This window comes from Schistocerca nitens, chromosome 2, assembly GCF_023898315.1.
Source record: "Schistocerca nitens isolate TAMUIC-IGC-003100 chromosome 2, iqSchNite1.1, whole genome shotgun sequence".
Lineage (NCBI taxonomy): Eukaryota > Metazoa > Arthropoda > Insecta > Orthoptera > Acrididae > Schistocerca > Schistocerca nitens.
In genome coordinates, this window is record NC_064615.1 from 323,629,767 (window position 1) to 323,645,665 (window position 15,899).

General features: G+C 37.5%; 1 protein-coding gene across 1 annotated transcript in view; it reads right to left on the reverse strand.

Moving 5' to 3' along the window:
* Nucleotides 1-2,738: 2,738 nt before the first annotated feature.
* Nucleotides 2,739-15,899, reverse strand: part of LOC126236118 (U6 snRNA-associated Sm-like protein LSm3) — a 44,980-nt gene continuing 31,819 nt past the window's right edge. Inside the window, exon 3 of the mRNA XM_049945189.1 lies at nucleotides 2,739-3,204. Coding sequence (XP_049801146.1) covers nucleotides 3,028-3,204 — 177 coding nt within the window. The 3' untranslated portion in view covers nucleotides 2,739-3,027. The remainder of the gene's footprint in view (nucleotides 3,205-15,899) is intronic.

Sequence of the window (15,899 nt, forward strand, 5' to 3'; positions counted from 1 at the left end):
ATTGGTTCGCCTCCTACTTTAAGAACAGAAAGCAGAAGGTAATCCTCCGCAATATTGAGAGTGGTAATGATGTTCAGTCCCAATGGGGCACTGTTAAATGGGGCGTTCCCCAAGGGTCGGTGCTGGGGCCACTGCTGTTTCTTATTTATATAAATGATATGCCTTCTAGTATTACAGGTGATTCAAAAATATTTCTGTTTGCTGATGACACCACCTTGGTAGTGAAGGATCTTGTGTGTAATACTGAAACATTATCAAATAATGTAGTTCATGATATAAGTTCGTGGCTTGTGGAAAATAATTTGATGCTAAATCACAGTGAGACTCAGTTTTTACAGTTTCTAACTCACAATTCAACAACAACTGACATTTTAATCAGACAGAATGGGCATGTTATAAGCGAGACGGAACAGTTCAAGTTCCTAGGCGTACGGATAGATAGTAAGCTGTTGTGGAAAGCCCATGTTCAGGATCTTGTTCAGAAACTAAATGCCGCTTTATTTACCATTAGAACAGTATCTGAAATAAGTGAAATTTCAACACGAAAAGTAGTATACTTCGCATATTTTCATACGCTTATGTCATATGGTATTATTTTTTGGGGTAATTCTTCTGATTCAAAAAGGGTATTTTTGGCTCAAAAACACATGAGGCAATACTGACCTTACGACTTATCTTAGACGAAAGATTAAGGAAAGGCAAACCTATGTTTCTAGCATTTGAAGACTTAGAGAAAGCTTTTGACAATGTTGACTGGAATACTCTCTTTCAAATTCTGAAGGTGGCAGGGGTAAAATACAGGGAGCGAAAGGCTATTTACAATTTGTATAGAAACCAGATGGCAGTTATAAGAGTCGAGGGGCATGAAAGGGAAGCAGTGGTTGGGAAGGGAGTGAGACAGGGTTGTAGCCTCTCCCCAATGTTATTCAATCTGTATATTGAGCAAGCAGTAAAGGAAAAAAAAAGAAAAATCTGGAGTAGGTATTAAAATCCATGGAGAAGAAATAGAAACTTTGAGGTTCGCCTATGACATTGTAATTCTGTCCGAGACAGTAAAGGACTAGGAAGAGCAGTTGAATGGAATGGACAGTGTCTTGAAAGGAGGATATAAGATGAACATCAACAAAAGCAAAATGAGGACAATGGAATGTAGTCGAATTAAGTCAGGCGATGCTGAGGGAATTAGATTAGGAAATGAAACACTTAAAGTAGTAGATGAGTTCTGCTATTTGGGGAGCAAAATAACTGATGGTCGAAGTAGAGAGGATATAAAATGTAGACTGGCAATGGCAAGGAAAGCGTTCCTGAAGAAGAGAAATTTGTTAACATTGAGTATAGATTTAAGTGTCAGGAAGTCGTTCCTGAAAGTATTTGTATGGAGTGTAGCCATGTATGGCAGTGAAACATGGACGATAAATAGTTTGGACAAGAAGACAATAGAAGCTTTCAAAAGGTGGTGCTACAGAAGAATCCTGAAGATTAGATGGGTAGATCACATAACTAATGAGGTGGTAGAATAGTATTGGGGAGAAGAGGAGTTTGTGGCACAACTTGACAAGAAGAAGGGACCGGTTGGTAGGACACATTCTGGGGCATCAAGGGATCACAAATTTAGCATTGGAGGGCAGCGTGGAGGGTAAAAATCGTAGAGGGAGACCAAGAGATGAATACACTAACCAGATTCAGAAGGATGTAGGTTGCAGTAAGTTCTGGAAGATGAAGAAGCTTGCACAGGGTAGAGTAGCATGGAGAGCTGCATCAAACCAGTCTCAGGAATGAAGACCACAACAACAACATATAAGATGTTTAATCCTACTAGCAAACATCGTGTTGAATTCATTACTTAATTTGAAAAGGCTTTCATGAGCATAGGAAATCTTGTTGAATCAATTTCCACTCAAAACATTTTACCTGTAAACAGCCTCAGTTGAAGACAATTACCTAAATTGATCCCGGCAAGATAAATTCATAATGGCCTCACAGGAGATGTAAGATTCCTGCAAAACAAAGCAAGAGGAGCTATGGTAAAGTGCAAGAAAAAATTGCATTTACTATGGTGAAGAATGTGCACAGGACTTCTTTTTCCAAAATGCTTTGAAATTTTTTGTACTAAAATAAATGTACCTAAGCAGTTTTTAATAAAAAAATACAGTTTCAAACTTATTTATAGCGCGAACAGCTTCTAATTCTACCCCCATTTGGAAGGGGGGTGAGGGAGATTCTTTATGTGAAAGTATCTAATTTTCATTTCAATATAAAACAGTCGCTGATGCAATTCTATGTTTCTTTGCAGTATTTCATAGAAAAGGACACTCTTTCAAATGTGATAATATGACTTCATTTCTGTGCAGTAGAACTTGCTACACAATATTCAGAAAAACTTTGAAGCACAGTATCTGCCAGCTGAACTACACCATAACTGTCCAGTCCTCAGTGTTAATTGTGGATGTGTAGGAAATTGCCAGTACCTGATTTAAAAGAATGAATGTGCACTTGTAGTAGTAACATATTTTAAGTAAAACTGTAGTTAAAGCACCTTTATATTTTTCAAAGTTTACTGGACATGTTTATTTATCTAAATTGGAATAAACATAAAAGCTTTACAGAGGTAAATTTGAAGACTACACAATGCTTTGCAAAATTAAATGGGTCATTTTATGCCAGACATTACAACTCAAAAGCTGTGATGTTTCTGGTACATATGTTATTTATTACAAAAATTAAACAACCAATGAAAATATTTTGCAAAGGTGCAATCATACAACACACAATTTATTTATTATCTGCATTTTCAGGTAGATACTTCCAAATTACACTGTAACAAAGAAAATATTACTACATAATGTATGCAATAGTTTGATAGTGTGGAATTTTCATGATACATATTTATGTCTTTGGAATATCCATGCAGAGAACTGAAATACATTAGAAATTTACTCTGATAACAACAATACGATCTGTTTATTTCGGCAATAAGGTTCATGGCATATCATTTGCTCAAACATGATACAAGGCATACACCAATGTTTAACCTGATCTTATCAAAGGGGATACAAGAATTACACCATCACCTCTAACAAACAACATAGGAATGTTCCGCTTTGTTGTCTTATAAACTTCTTCATATGTTTCTTCATCAATTTCCACAGTGGTTACAGTTTCTTCCGCTTCACCCAGTACCATATTGAGGTGCTGATCATAAGCCTGAAACACATGACTTTCATGTAAGACATGAGGGTCAAAACACTTGGACACAACATATGGTAACATAAAATTTCTATAAATTTTCATTGTGAAACATTCATTCTGTAAGTGCAGACTGCCTGAAAATACTTATGAATTTTAATTAATTTAGGCATAAAGGTAACAACTCACCAAACAGTGGAGGTGTTGACTTGCTGAGAGCCACACCAACAAAACAGAAAGCTTTCAGACCAAAAAGGATTCATCCAAAAATTAGCAAAGTTTCCAATTTTATTTATGCGCCTTTCAAATAGTCAATGCCTCCACTGTTTGGTGAGCTTTTACCTTTATTACTAAATTATTTAATGCTACCAAGACTTTCCATTACCAAATGTACAAACTAGTATTTTGTTTAATATTTTACTATTTTTGTTTAATAGCCTGTGTCAGTGTGTTATTTGACAGAGATTTTGTAGCATTAAATCCAACAAAGTTTAGCAATACTAATGAAATTTTTTTAATGTCAAAGATGTTAAGCAAGCATGAAAAAATCTGTTGTATCATAACACTTTGTACAGAAGAAAACTAGCTTACTGCTGTAACGTCAAGTTGAACACTTTTATTTCAAAAGACAACACAATACATGTAAGTCATAGAGCGAGTAGACCACGTAAGGCATGTGTACACAGTAATGGTCAAATCTGCACTGAGTCCACGTCTAGCGGACGATGGCCGGCTGGCCGCTTAGGTGGCGCGGCTGCTGCACGGCTGGCAGACAGCGCCGCACGTAGAGGACACGCGTAATTGCGCGGCGGCACTTTGAATGATCGGCGCGTCACAAAACTTACGATATTACAATTAACAGAAATAAAAAGCTATGAAAGTGCTAAGCAGGTGTCATAGTCAGGCACAGACTGCAACAAAACCAAAGAAGAAACAGGAAGCATTTAAAACTTGCGATATTGAAGGCAATTAAGTCAAGAATAAGGAATAAGAAGGCGTTGGTGACAATAGAAAAGAAAATAAGAGTGTGGAAAGCCCTTGCCAGAAGATGGGATGGGTACCGAGACATCTATATAGTATCCAACACTATTTAACGAAGGAATAGTAAAAGAAAGACAAAAAACTACAATACATAAAACACAGGAATTTGGGTTTAATGCTGCTATAAATGCACTTTTCTTAAGATTCAAGTGGCCGAGTCAACAGTAATCAGAAGCTGTTGGCCATGATTGAATTCTTTCCAGGGGTTAGCACCTTCTACTAGCCTTTTTTTGGTCTACATCAGTTATCTACATCCATACTTGGCAAACCACTGTGAAGAGCATGACAGAGGTAGGTTAAATTGTAATAGTTATTAGGGCTGCTTCCCATTCCATTCATATATAGGGTGCCGGAAAAACAACTATTTAAATGCCTGTCTATAATTAACCTAATCTTGTCCTCACACGATCCCTACGGGAATAATACAAAGCGGTAGTAGTATATACTTATAGTCTTCATTTACAAAAGCTCTTGGAACTTTGTACGTAGGCTTTCTCAGAATAGTTTTATCTATCTTCAAGTGTGTTCCAGTTCAGTTTTTTCAGCATCTCTCAGTCACTCTCCCACAGGTCACACAAATAATGATTCACTTCTCTTTATACATTCAATACCCCCCCATTAGTCCTATTTGGTATGGGGGACACACACTTGAGTATTTTAAGATGGCTCACACGAGTGATTTGTGAGCAATCTCATTTGTAGACGGTCTGCATTTCCCTAGTATTCCACCAATAAACTGGAGTCTGACTCGTGTGACTCATGTTTTACCCATGACTGAGCCTATGTGAACATTCTATTTCATATCCCTACAAATGTTTCATTCAGGTACTTGTATGAGCTGACTGATTTTAACTGTTACTGCTTGATACTGTGCTCATAGGACTTTTTTTTTTATTTCATACAGTTTAATGTTTTCTGGCCACTTAAAACATGTTGCCATTCTTTGTACCACTTTGAAATCTTATCAAGGTCTGACTGAATATTTTTGCAGCTTTTTTCAGACAGTACTTCATTATTAGGGCATATATTTTAATGACGTCATTTTCTCCCTGATTATAGGATGGGTTTTACAACAATTTACGCTTGAATCTAGGTATTATACTGTAGAAAAATGTATTTTATTGTGCATGTTAAGTTGTATTTTCACCTTTTTTGGTTGGGTCTTTTAAGTGTAACTCCAGGCCTAGGTTGAAACACTTTTATTGAAGGACGACTCATAGGCAAAGGCCTAGATCGTGATGAGAAATATCTGTTATGATTAGAGCTGTATGTTCACACATGATTTATGTAGATCCAGATTCTAGTTTATAGAAGCTAAATCATACATAAAGGGTTTTATGTCAGCAACATCACAAGTATGCCAAGCGTCTTATCTCAAAACATTCTAACTTAAGCACATGAGTTATTTTAAAGAAAGAGGAATCATTTTATAAGCATAATCATGGCAGTGGCCATACACAGCACGGTATAACAATGCAGTATTAAAGCTGTTGGGTCTGTTGTATACGATGTATCAGATCAACTTTTTTTTTAAATAAAAATTATCCATTTCATAATGATGATGAGGTCCCAGACTCCGGGGAGTGTACGGGACGATACAGGAGACCCGCACCGCTGTACTAGGCAAGGTCCTAGTGGAGGTGGTTTGCCGTTTCCTTCCTCCGACCGTAATGGGATGAATAATAATGATGATGATGATGAAGACGACACAACAACACACAGTTATCTCAAGGCAGGAAAAAATCCCTGACCCCACCGGGAATCTACCCCGGGACCCCGTGCACGGGAAGCGAGAACGCTACCGCAAGACCACGAGCTGCGGACCATCCATTTCATAATAAATATTAATAAATAACCAGTTAGAAACTGTTTTACTTATGTGCAACATATTGTTATCTCATGCTGTATAATAGTGTAGCCTATTGGGCTCTAAATGACATGTTGCTCGTGGTTTAGTTAATTATGTCTCATCATATGGGAAGCCCAGGTACACAAGCTAGGTCGTATGCACACTTTATGCACTCAACTATGTGCTCATTGGAATATGCTGTACAACATGTTAAGACAAGAAATCACATGCCTAAGTCATAGCAGATACATTTCACAGTGTTACAGGCCATAATAGTTCACGCAGAGAAACAATATTGACAATATTATGAAGCTGTACAGAGTTGATTATGATGTAATATAAAGCCTAGCTCGATGTTTAGGTCATAACAGCTGCCATTATTGCTGTCCCTTAAAAGATGCTGTGTAAGTAAGGGCCTAATGCTGATCACATCATACAGCAGTTGCATGTAGATGATTCCTTCACTACGTAACACAGGTTTTAGCTGCAGGGTGACCTCCATGATAAGATGAACAGGTATTTGTGAGTAAATGTAATACCCATAGCAGAACAAGGAGTAATATGACCATGTAATCTCTATGAAGATAAAGCCATATGTTGATGCTGATATACCACATGGCACAATATGGCCAGTAGCCCTAGATCTAGGGGCTTACTAATTATTATAATGTATTATTCATACAACAAATGTGTGCATGAGCTATAATCCAGGACACAGATTGTACAACTATTTATATCCTAGTTTCGGATGTGACCTACTACATTAATGTCACTTGTTATCTAGCCACAGGTCTACGGCATGGTAATTACAATCATACACATTGCTTCAAGGCAGATAACATACACTGAGGTGACAGAAGTCAAGGGATAGTGATATGCACACATACAAATGGCAGTAGTATTGCCTACACAACATATAAAAGGGCAGCGCATTGGTGGAGCTGTCATTTGTATGTAGGTGATTGATGTGAAAAGGTTAATGATGTGATTATGACCACACGACAGGAATTAACAGACTTTGAACACAGAATGGTAGTTGGAGCCAGACACATGGGACATTTCATTTTGGAAATTGCTAGGGAATTCAATATTCCTAGATCCACAGTGTCAAGAGTACATCAAATTCCAGCCATTACCTCTCACCACAGACAACGCATTGGCTGGTGGCCTTCACTTAAAGACCTAGAGTAGCGGCGTTTGTGTAGAGTTGTCACTGCTAACAGACAAGTAAAATTGCATGAAATAACCACAGAAATCAATGGGGGTGTATGACGAACGTATCTGTTATGACAATGCTGCGAAATATTGTGTTACTGGTCTGTGGCAGCAGATGACAGACATGAGTGCCTTTCTAGCAGCATGACATCATCTGCAGCACCTCTCCAGGGCTTGTGACCACATCGGCTGGACCCTAGATGACTGGAAAACCATGACCTGGTCAGATGAGTCACAGTTTCAGTTGGCGAAAGATGATTATAGAGTTTGAGTGTGGCACAGAACCCACAAAGCCATCAACTCAGTTGTCAACACGGCAGTGTGCAATCTGGTGGTGGCTTAATAATGGTGTGGGCTGTGTTTACATGGAACAGACAGGGTCCTCTGGTCCAACTGAACTGATTGCTACTGGAACTGATTATGCTCAGCTACCTGGAGATCATTTGCAGCCACTCCTGGACTTCCTGTTCCTAAACGATGACAAAATTTTTATGGATGACAATGCATCATGTCACTGGGCCAAAATTGTTCACACTTGGTTTTAGAACGTTATGTGTGAATTGAGAAAATGATATGACCAACCAGATTGGCCAACGTAAGTCCCATCGAACATTTTTGGGACATAATCAAGAGGTCAGTTCATGCACAAAATCCTGCAATGGCAACACTTTTGCAATTATGGGTGGCTATAGAGGCAGCTTCACTCAACATTTCTGCAGGGAACTTCCAATGAATTGTCGAGTCCATGCCACACCGAACAGCTGCATTATGCCAGGCAAAAGGAGGTCCAACACGATATTATGAGATATTCCATGCCTTCTGTCACATCAGTGTATTTCAGTAGCTCCAGCATAAGCTATACTAGTTAGAAATGTTGTATAGCCTTAGGCTAGGCAATGTACAGTATAGAAATTGTGATAATGAAATATCATAACATCAGAATATCAAATGGAGTCTGTAGCAGATAACATAAGAGATAATAATATGTTATTTGCATATTGTCATGAACCATCACAGGAAATATAATGTGATGTTATAGATCAACATCAAAAATGTTGAAAAAACTTTTGTGATTGGACATTTGAGTTGATTGTTTAATATCTTATGTGCTATCTGCAAACTCACTAATACATTCAGTTTCTTTCCTTTTGACACACTATTTAGCACTTACATATTTTGATGCATGTCTGTGATTTTATGTTTAACATTTTTCAAGTGTACTCTGAATGCAGTTTTATTTTGTGTGTCAGTAAATTCATGGAATCTTGTTGAAAACTTATGTCCTGTCTGTCCTAAATAAAATTTATCACAATTGCTACATTTTAGTTTGTGTACTCCTGAACCAGAGTAAATGTCCTTCATATTATCACCTACGTGATGTCATAATGCCAATTTCAAGTTGTCTGATATTCTAAATGCTAATTTGACATTCAATTTGCGAAACCTGTGCTCAGTTTTATCGGATATATTGTTTTTGTATGTTTTCATTACATACTTTGTTTTTGTACTGCTTTTATCTGGTATATGTCTGCCAACGTTACACCCTGTAGTTGTAGTTTTTTTAATTTTTTATACGTTTTAACTACTCATTTTTATTTTCATGGGGATGTTTAACTTCATTTTTTAAAATTTTACTAATTCTGACTGCTGTACTAATTGTCTGATACACACTCGTTTCAGCCTGCTCAGTAGCTATTTTAGAATCTTAAGCTCATCTGGTTTCCAATTTTTCTGAATATTATATTGTAAACCGTTGGTCAGTAACACTTCTTCTTCATCCAAAAATATGATGCCACTTAGATTCACTACTCTTTCAGAGAACTGCTGTTTCTCTATTGGATTAGTATGGTGCCTTTGATTATGAACATGAAATAAATTGTTAATCTTTTTATCATGCCTAATCTGAATTAGCATTAAGTACTACACTACTACAAATTGCTTCCTTCATGATATACAATTGAAATGGCTTTAGCTTATTCTGCTGCTCTATTTGAAAACAGGTGTACATCCCTACAGAACTAGGTTATTGGTAGTTTAAACCATAATATTTCTCTAAATATATTCACATTTTCGAATACAAACAACCATCAGCTACATAATGGAACGATGACAACGAAAATTTGTGTTGGACCAGGACTTGCACCCGGGGTTTCCTGCTTTACACAAGCAGTCGCCTTACCATTGGCTATTTGAGCACAACTCACGGCCAGGCCCAAACTTCCACATGTCAACTATGTGCCTACAACCTGCACTCGTACATTCATACGTATATTCCTTTACAGGGGAGACATTTTAATTGAAAGTAGTTTGCCCAGTGTCAGCAGATAAATACAATACTGCAGTATCTGTTTTATTCAGAAATATGATGCAACGTTCCTTCAGACATGCACGAATGTCCAAAGGAACAGGCACTGCGGCGACTGCAGGCATTATGAAATGCATTACATGTATTCGCAGTTGCTGATATGGACAAACATCAGCTGTAAAATGGAATGACGACAATGAAAATTTGTGCCAGAGCGATACTTGAACCTGGATTTTCTGTTTATGGTGAGCGGTCACCTTGCTATTAAGTTATATGAGCACATGACTCACAGCCAGTCCCAAACTTCTACATGTCATCAACCCAACCATGTGTCTACAACCTGCACTCGTGTGTCTGGGACTGGCTCTGTGTCATGTGGTTGTATAGCCTAATAGTAAGGTGATCACTCATGTTAAACAGAAAATCCGATTTGAGTACCAGTCTGGCACAAATTTTCATTGTCGTCATTCCATTATACAGCTTACGGTTGCCCTTATCTGCAGCTGCAAATACATTTAATGTATTTCAGAAAGGCTGGAGTTGCCGCCAACACCGGGCAAGCAACTTTCAACTAAAATGTCTCCCCTGTATGGGAATATACATACGAATGTACGAGTGCAAGTTGTAGACGCATGGTTGATGCCATATGGAAGTTTTGGTTTGGCTGTGAGCTGTGCTCTGATAGCCTAGTGGTAAAGCTCGAGATACATGGGAAATCTGGTTTCCAGTCCCAGTCCGATACATTTTCATTGTTGTAATTCGATTATACAGCCGATGGTTGTTAATATTCGCAACTGCGAATACATTTAATATATTTCTTATTGGCTGTGGTCACCACAGTGCCTGTTCCTTAAGACACTGCATCATATTTCTCAGCAAGACAGGTACTATAATATCTCACAATATTTCATTTTTAGCCATGTCCAATTCTGCACATCGAAAGGTGTAACTTGAGCTGCTTTTAGGTTACAATCCCTAGGCAGCTCAAGCTCCCTACTGATCGTGTCAATACAAAAAGATAATGAGTACAGAATAATGAGTACAGAGAGAATACAGTACACAAAATTTATATTAAATTAGAAAACCAACAATCACAGTATAATGTTAGCAGACATGCGCCAAATAAAAGCTGTACATAAACGAAGCACGCAATGATGACACACAAAGGTAGTATATCAGAGGAAATAAAGCACAGGTTTTTCAAACAATGTCAAATTAGCATTCAGAATATCAAACACCTTGATATTGAGACTATGGCACCAGACAGGTGATAATAAGACAGACATTTATTCCGGTTCAGGAAAATCCAAATTAAAATGTGGTAATTGGATATATTCTGTGTAGGGCAGACAGTATATTTGTTTTCAGCAAGGTACTGTGAACATACTAACATGCAAAATCAAACTGCATTCCGAGTAAACATGAACAATATTCAACATAAAATCACAGACACACGTCAAGATATGAAAGTGCTACATAAAGCTTCAAAAGGGAGGAAACTGGATTTTTTTATATTTTATGATGTCTGCTACCTACTCCATTTGATATTTACAGTGCTATGTTATCACATTTCATTGCCGCAATATCTATACTGTATATAACCTAGCCCAATGGCTACGCATCATATTTGTTACTAATATAGCTTATGCTGGAGCTAGGCTAATATGTTACCCACGCTGAAGTAATGTGTATGATTGTAACTATCATGCCCTAGACCTGTGGCTAGATAAGAAGTAACATTAATGAACTACATCACATCCGAAACTATGAAGTAGTCATATAATATGTGTACTGGGTTACAGCTCTCTAATACACATCTTAAGTAAATAACATGTTATGATAATTAGTAAGTACCTCAAATATGTGACCATCATTACTGATTTAACTGTCATATACATATAAATTTTACATCAGACATGACCTAGACCATTCCTACTGGCCATATTGTGCCACACAGTATATCAGTGTGGACATATTGCCTTATCTTCATGAAGTTCATGTAGTCATTACTTTTTGTTATGCTATGGCTAGTTAAATGGATACTGAGTTTACTCATGAATGTCTGTTAATCTTATCATGGAGAGCACCCTGTGTGCGCCTGTGCCCAGCTAAAACCTGCATTATGTAGTAGAAAAGCATCTACACTCGACTCAACATTGCTGTATGACATAATCAGCAGTATACTCTTACTTATGTAGCACCCTTCAAGAGACAGTAGTAATGGCAGCTATTATGACCCAGACATCTACCTTGGCTTTATATTGAGTTGGAATCAACTCAGTACAACTGCACAATACTATCAGTATTATTTCTCTACAAGAACTATTATGGTTTGTAACACTATAAACTGAATCTGCCATGAATCAGATGTTGCCATAACATATTACAACAAGCACGTAGTTTGGTGCATACAATGTGTGTATGACCTGGACTGTGTACCTGGGCTTCTCATATGATGTTATGTAATTAACTAAACCATGAGCAACATGTAATTTAGAGCCCAATAGGTAGCACAATTATATTGCATGAGGTAACAACATGTTCATGTCAGTATAAGTTTCTAACTGGTTGTTATTTATTAATGTGTATTATGAAATGGGTATATTTTACATCAGCGAAAGTAGATCTGACGTATCCTATATCAACGGATGCAACAGCACTCTGTATGGTAACATTAGTACTATGTTGTTATACAATTTTGTGTACACTGCTACCATGATTTTGCTTATAAGATGCTTCATCTTTCTTTAAAGTAGCTCATATGCTTAAGTTAGAAAGGTTTGGGGACAAGTCCCTTGGCATGTGTTGTTGAAGTTTTCTGTCCAGAGACTGGTTTGCTCCAGCTTTCCATGCTACTCTATCCTGTGCAAGCTCCTTCGTCTCCAAGTAACTACTGCAACCTACATTCTTCTGAATCTGCTTATTGTATTCATCTCTTGGTCTCCCTGCACGATTTTTACCCTCAATGCTGCCCTCCCATACTAAATTGGTGATCTTTTGATGCCTCAGAACATATACTACCAATGGATCCCTTCTTACAGTCAAGATGTGCCACAAATTCCTCTTCTCCCCAATTCAACTCAGTACCTCCTCATTAGTTATGTGCTCTACCCATTTAATCTTCAGCATTCTTCTGCAGCGCCACATTTTGTCCATGTTTCCACTTCCATACAAATACTTTCAGAAAAGTCTTTCTGACACTTAAATCTACACGTGATGTCAGCAAGTTTCCATTCTTCAGAAATACTTTCCTTGCCATGGCCAGTCTACATTTTATATCCTCTCTACTTCGACCATCAGTTATTTTGCTCCCCAAATAGCAAAACTCCTTTACTACTTTAAGTGTCTCATTCCCTAATCTAATTCCCTCAGCATCAGCCCACTTAATTCGACTACATTCCATTATCCTTGTCTTGCTTTTGTTGATGTTCAGATTAAATCATTTGCTATCTCTGACAGAATTAAAATGTCATTGGAAAAGCTCAAGGTTTTTATTTCTCCTCCATGGATTTTAATTTCTACTCCAAATTTTTCTTTCATTTCCTTCACTGCTTGCTCAATATACAGACTGAATAACATCGTGGATAAGTTACAACCCTCTGCCATCTGGTTTCTGCACAAATTGTAAATAGCCTTTCACTCCCTGTATTTGACCCCTGCCACATTCAGAATTTGAAAGCGAGTATGCCAGTCAACATGGTCAAAAGCTCTCTCTAAGTCTACAAATGCTAGAAACGTGATGTTATCCACGTTAAAACCCTGTTATGCATGATTTAGCCTCGATAAAATAGAATCTGGATCTACATAAATTGTGTATGGGCATACAGCTCTAACCATAACAGATACTTCTCATCATGACTCAAGCTTTTGCCTATGAGTCGTCCTTTAGTAAAAGCATTTCAATATAGGCCTGGGATTACATTTGACACAAGACCCAATTGTCTAGTTATAGCCACGTTAAACAAGATAATGTATGCACATAATATGCATTATACAGTCCAATTATTTATTAAGCATCTGGTAATATTGACTCAGAACTGATTCTCTTATCACATTCAGTCTTAGGGCATTACCACTCAAATGGCAAGATCGCTGCTATGTGCATAGCATTAGTAATCATCTTTAAGTAATTTTACGACATGTTATACCACACGCATCTTGGAAAGACTTATCTACGGTTGAGATGAGCCGTCTCACAACATGGTTTTTGATTCCACCTGTATTGCCGCCCCCCCCCTTCTTTTTGTTTGTGGTTAAATGGTGTGTATAGCTCAACCTTTTGGGAGGGTACATAGATACTATATTATGAATAAACTGTACATCTTCTACTCACAAACAGTTTTTCGTTCTGTAAGAGCATGTTCCTGACTATGCTAAATGGCACACACACATCCTGTGTAAACCTGTAGTGCTTATGTGGCAGGTGCAGATCACATTTATGTTCTTAGTATGGCATACCTATTGACATGCATGAACTCTGCATACACAAATACTGGAAATGACTGTGAAAATGCAAAACAATGCGCTGTTGAAAACAGAAATGAACATTCTCCCTAAAAGCTCCTTGATGTCACCTGTGTAGTCCACTTTATTTCTTTGTTTTAATTGTGGAATCTTGCCAAATGTTTTTATGATGTTTTGACTGACTTGAATTGTCTGCTTTTAAATGTTGTATTTGTTGCAGCTGTGGCACTGCCACTTCCTAGCTCCTAATAAGAAACTGTATTGAAATGGTTATAACATTTCATATAAAAACAATTTTAACTGTAAATTATTGTTATAATTATACATTTTTATGTAAATATGAAAAGTATGGATGTATTGAACACCTAAGGTGTTATGTACTAGGCTGCCACCATCTGATGGTACTTCATAACAGTCCATTTGACTATTGCTTGGCAGTCTGCCATCATCTGTCGACACAGGCACAGCAAGTAATACTTTATGTAACAAATGGATTTTATCAGTAATTTTTCTGAGTGGTTATCACAATTATGGTTTTATTACTTGATGTATGATGCTACATCGGTGTGTCTTCTGCAGTCAGATTTGTGCACCTCTGACATTTTTTTTATTATAACTTTGACATTGGATTTTTCCAAAATAGCTTTTATCTATATTGCAGTATGTTGTTGTTGAGGTCTTCATTCCTGAGACTGGTTTGATGCAGCTCTCCATGCTCCTCTATCGTGTGCAAGCTTCTTCATCTTCTACTACCTACTGCAACCTACTTCCTTCTGTATCTGTTTAGTGTATTCATCTCTTCGTCTCCCTCTACGATTTTTACCCTCCACGCTGCCCTCCAATACTAATTTGGTGGTCCCTTGATGTCTCAGAACATGTCCTACCAACAGATCCCTTCTTCTAGTCAAATTGTACCACAAACTTCTCTTCTCCCCAACCCTATTCAATAACTCCTCATTAGTTATATGATCTACCCATCTAATCTTCAGTATTCTTCTGTAGCACCACATTTCGAAAGCTTCTATTGTCTTCTTGTCCAAACTAGTTATCATCGCATGTTTCACTTCCATACATGGCTACACTCCATACAAATACTTTCAGAAACGACTTCCTGACACTTAAATCTATACTCTATGTTAAATTTCTCTTCTTCAGAAACGCTTTCCTTGCCATTGCCAGTCTACATTTTATATCCTCTCTACTTCGACCATCATCAGTTATTTTGCTCCCCAAATAGCAAAACTCCTTTACTACTTTAAGTGCCTCATTTCCTAATCTAATTCCCTCAGCATCGCCCGACTTAATTCGACTACATTCCATTATCCTCGTTTTGCTTTTGTTGATGTTCATCTTATATCCTCCTTTCAAGACACTATCCATTCTGTTCAACTGCTCTTCTAAGTCCTTTGCTGTCTATGAAGGAATTACAATGTCATCAGCAAACCACAAAATTTATATTTCTTCTCCATGGATTTTAATACCTACTCCAAATTTTTCTTTTGTTTCCTTCACTGCTTGCTCAGTATACAGATTGAATAACATCGGGGAGAGGCTACAACCCTGTCTCACTTCCTTCCCAACCACTGCTTCCCTTTCATGCCCCTCGACTCATAACTGCCATCTGGTTTCTGTACAAATTGTAAATAGCCTTTTGCTCCCTGTATTTTACCCCTGCCACCTTTAGAATTTGAAAGAGAGTATTCCAGTCAACATTGTCAAAAGATTTCTCTAAGTCTACAAATGCTAGAAACATAGGTTTGCCTTTCCTTAATCTTTCTTCTAAGATAAGTCGTAGGATCAGTATTGCCTCACGTGTTCCAATATTTCTACAGAATCCAA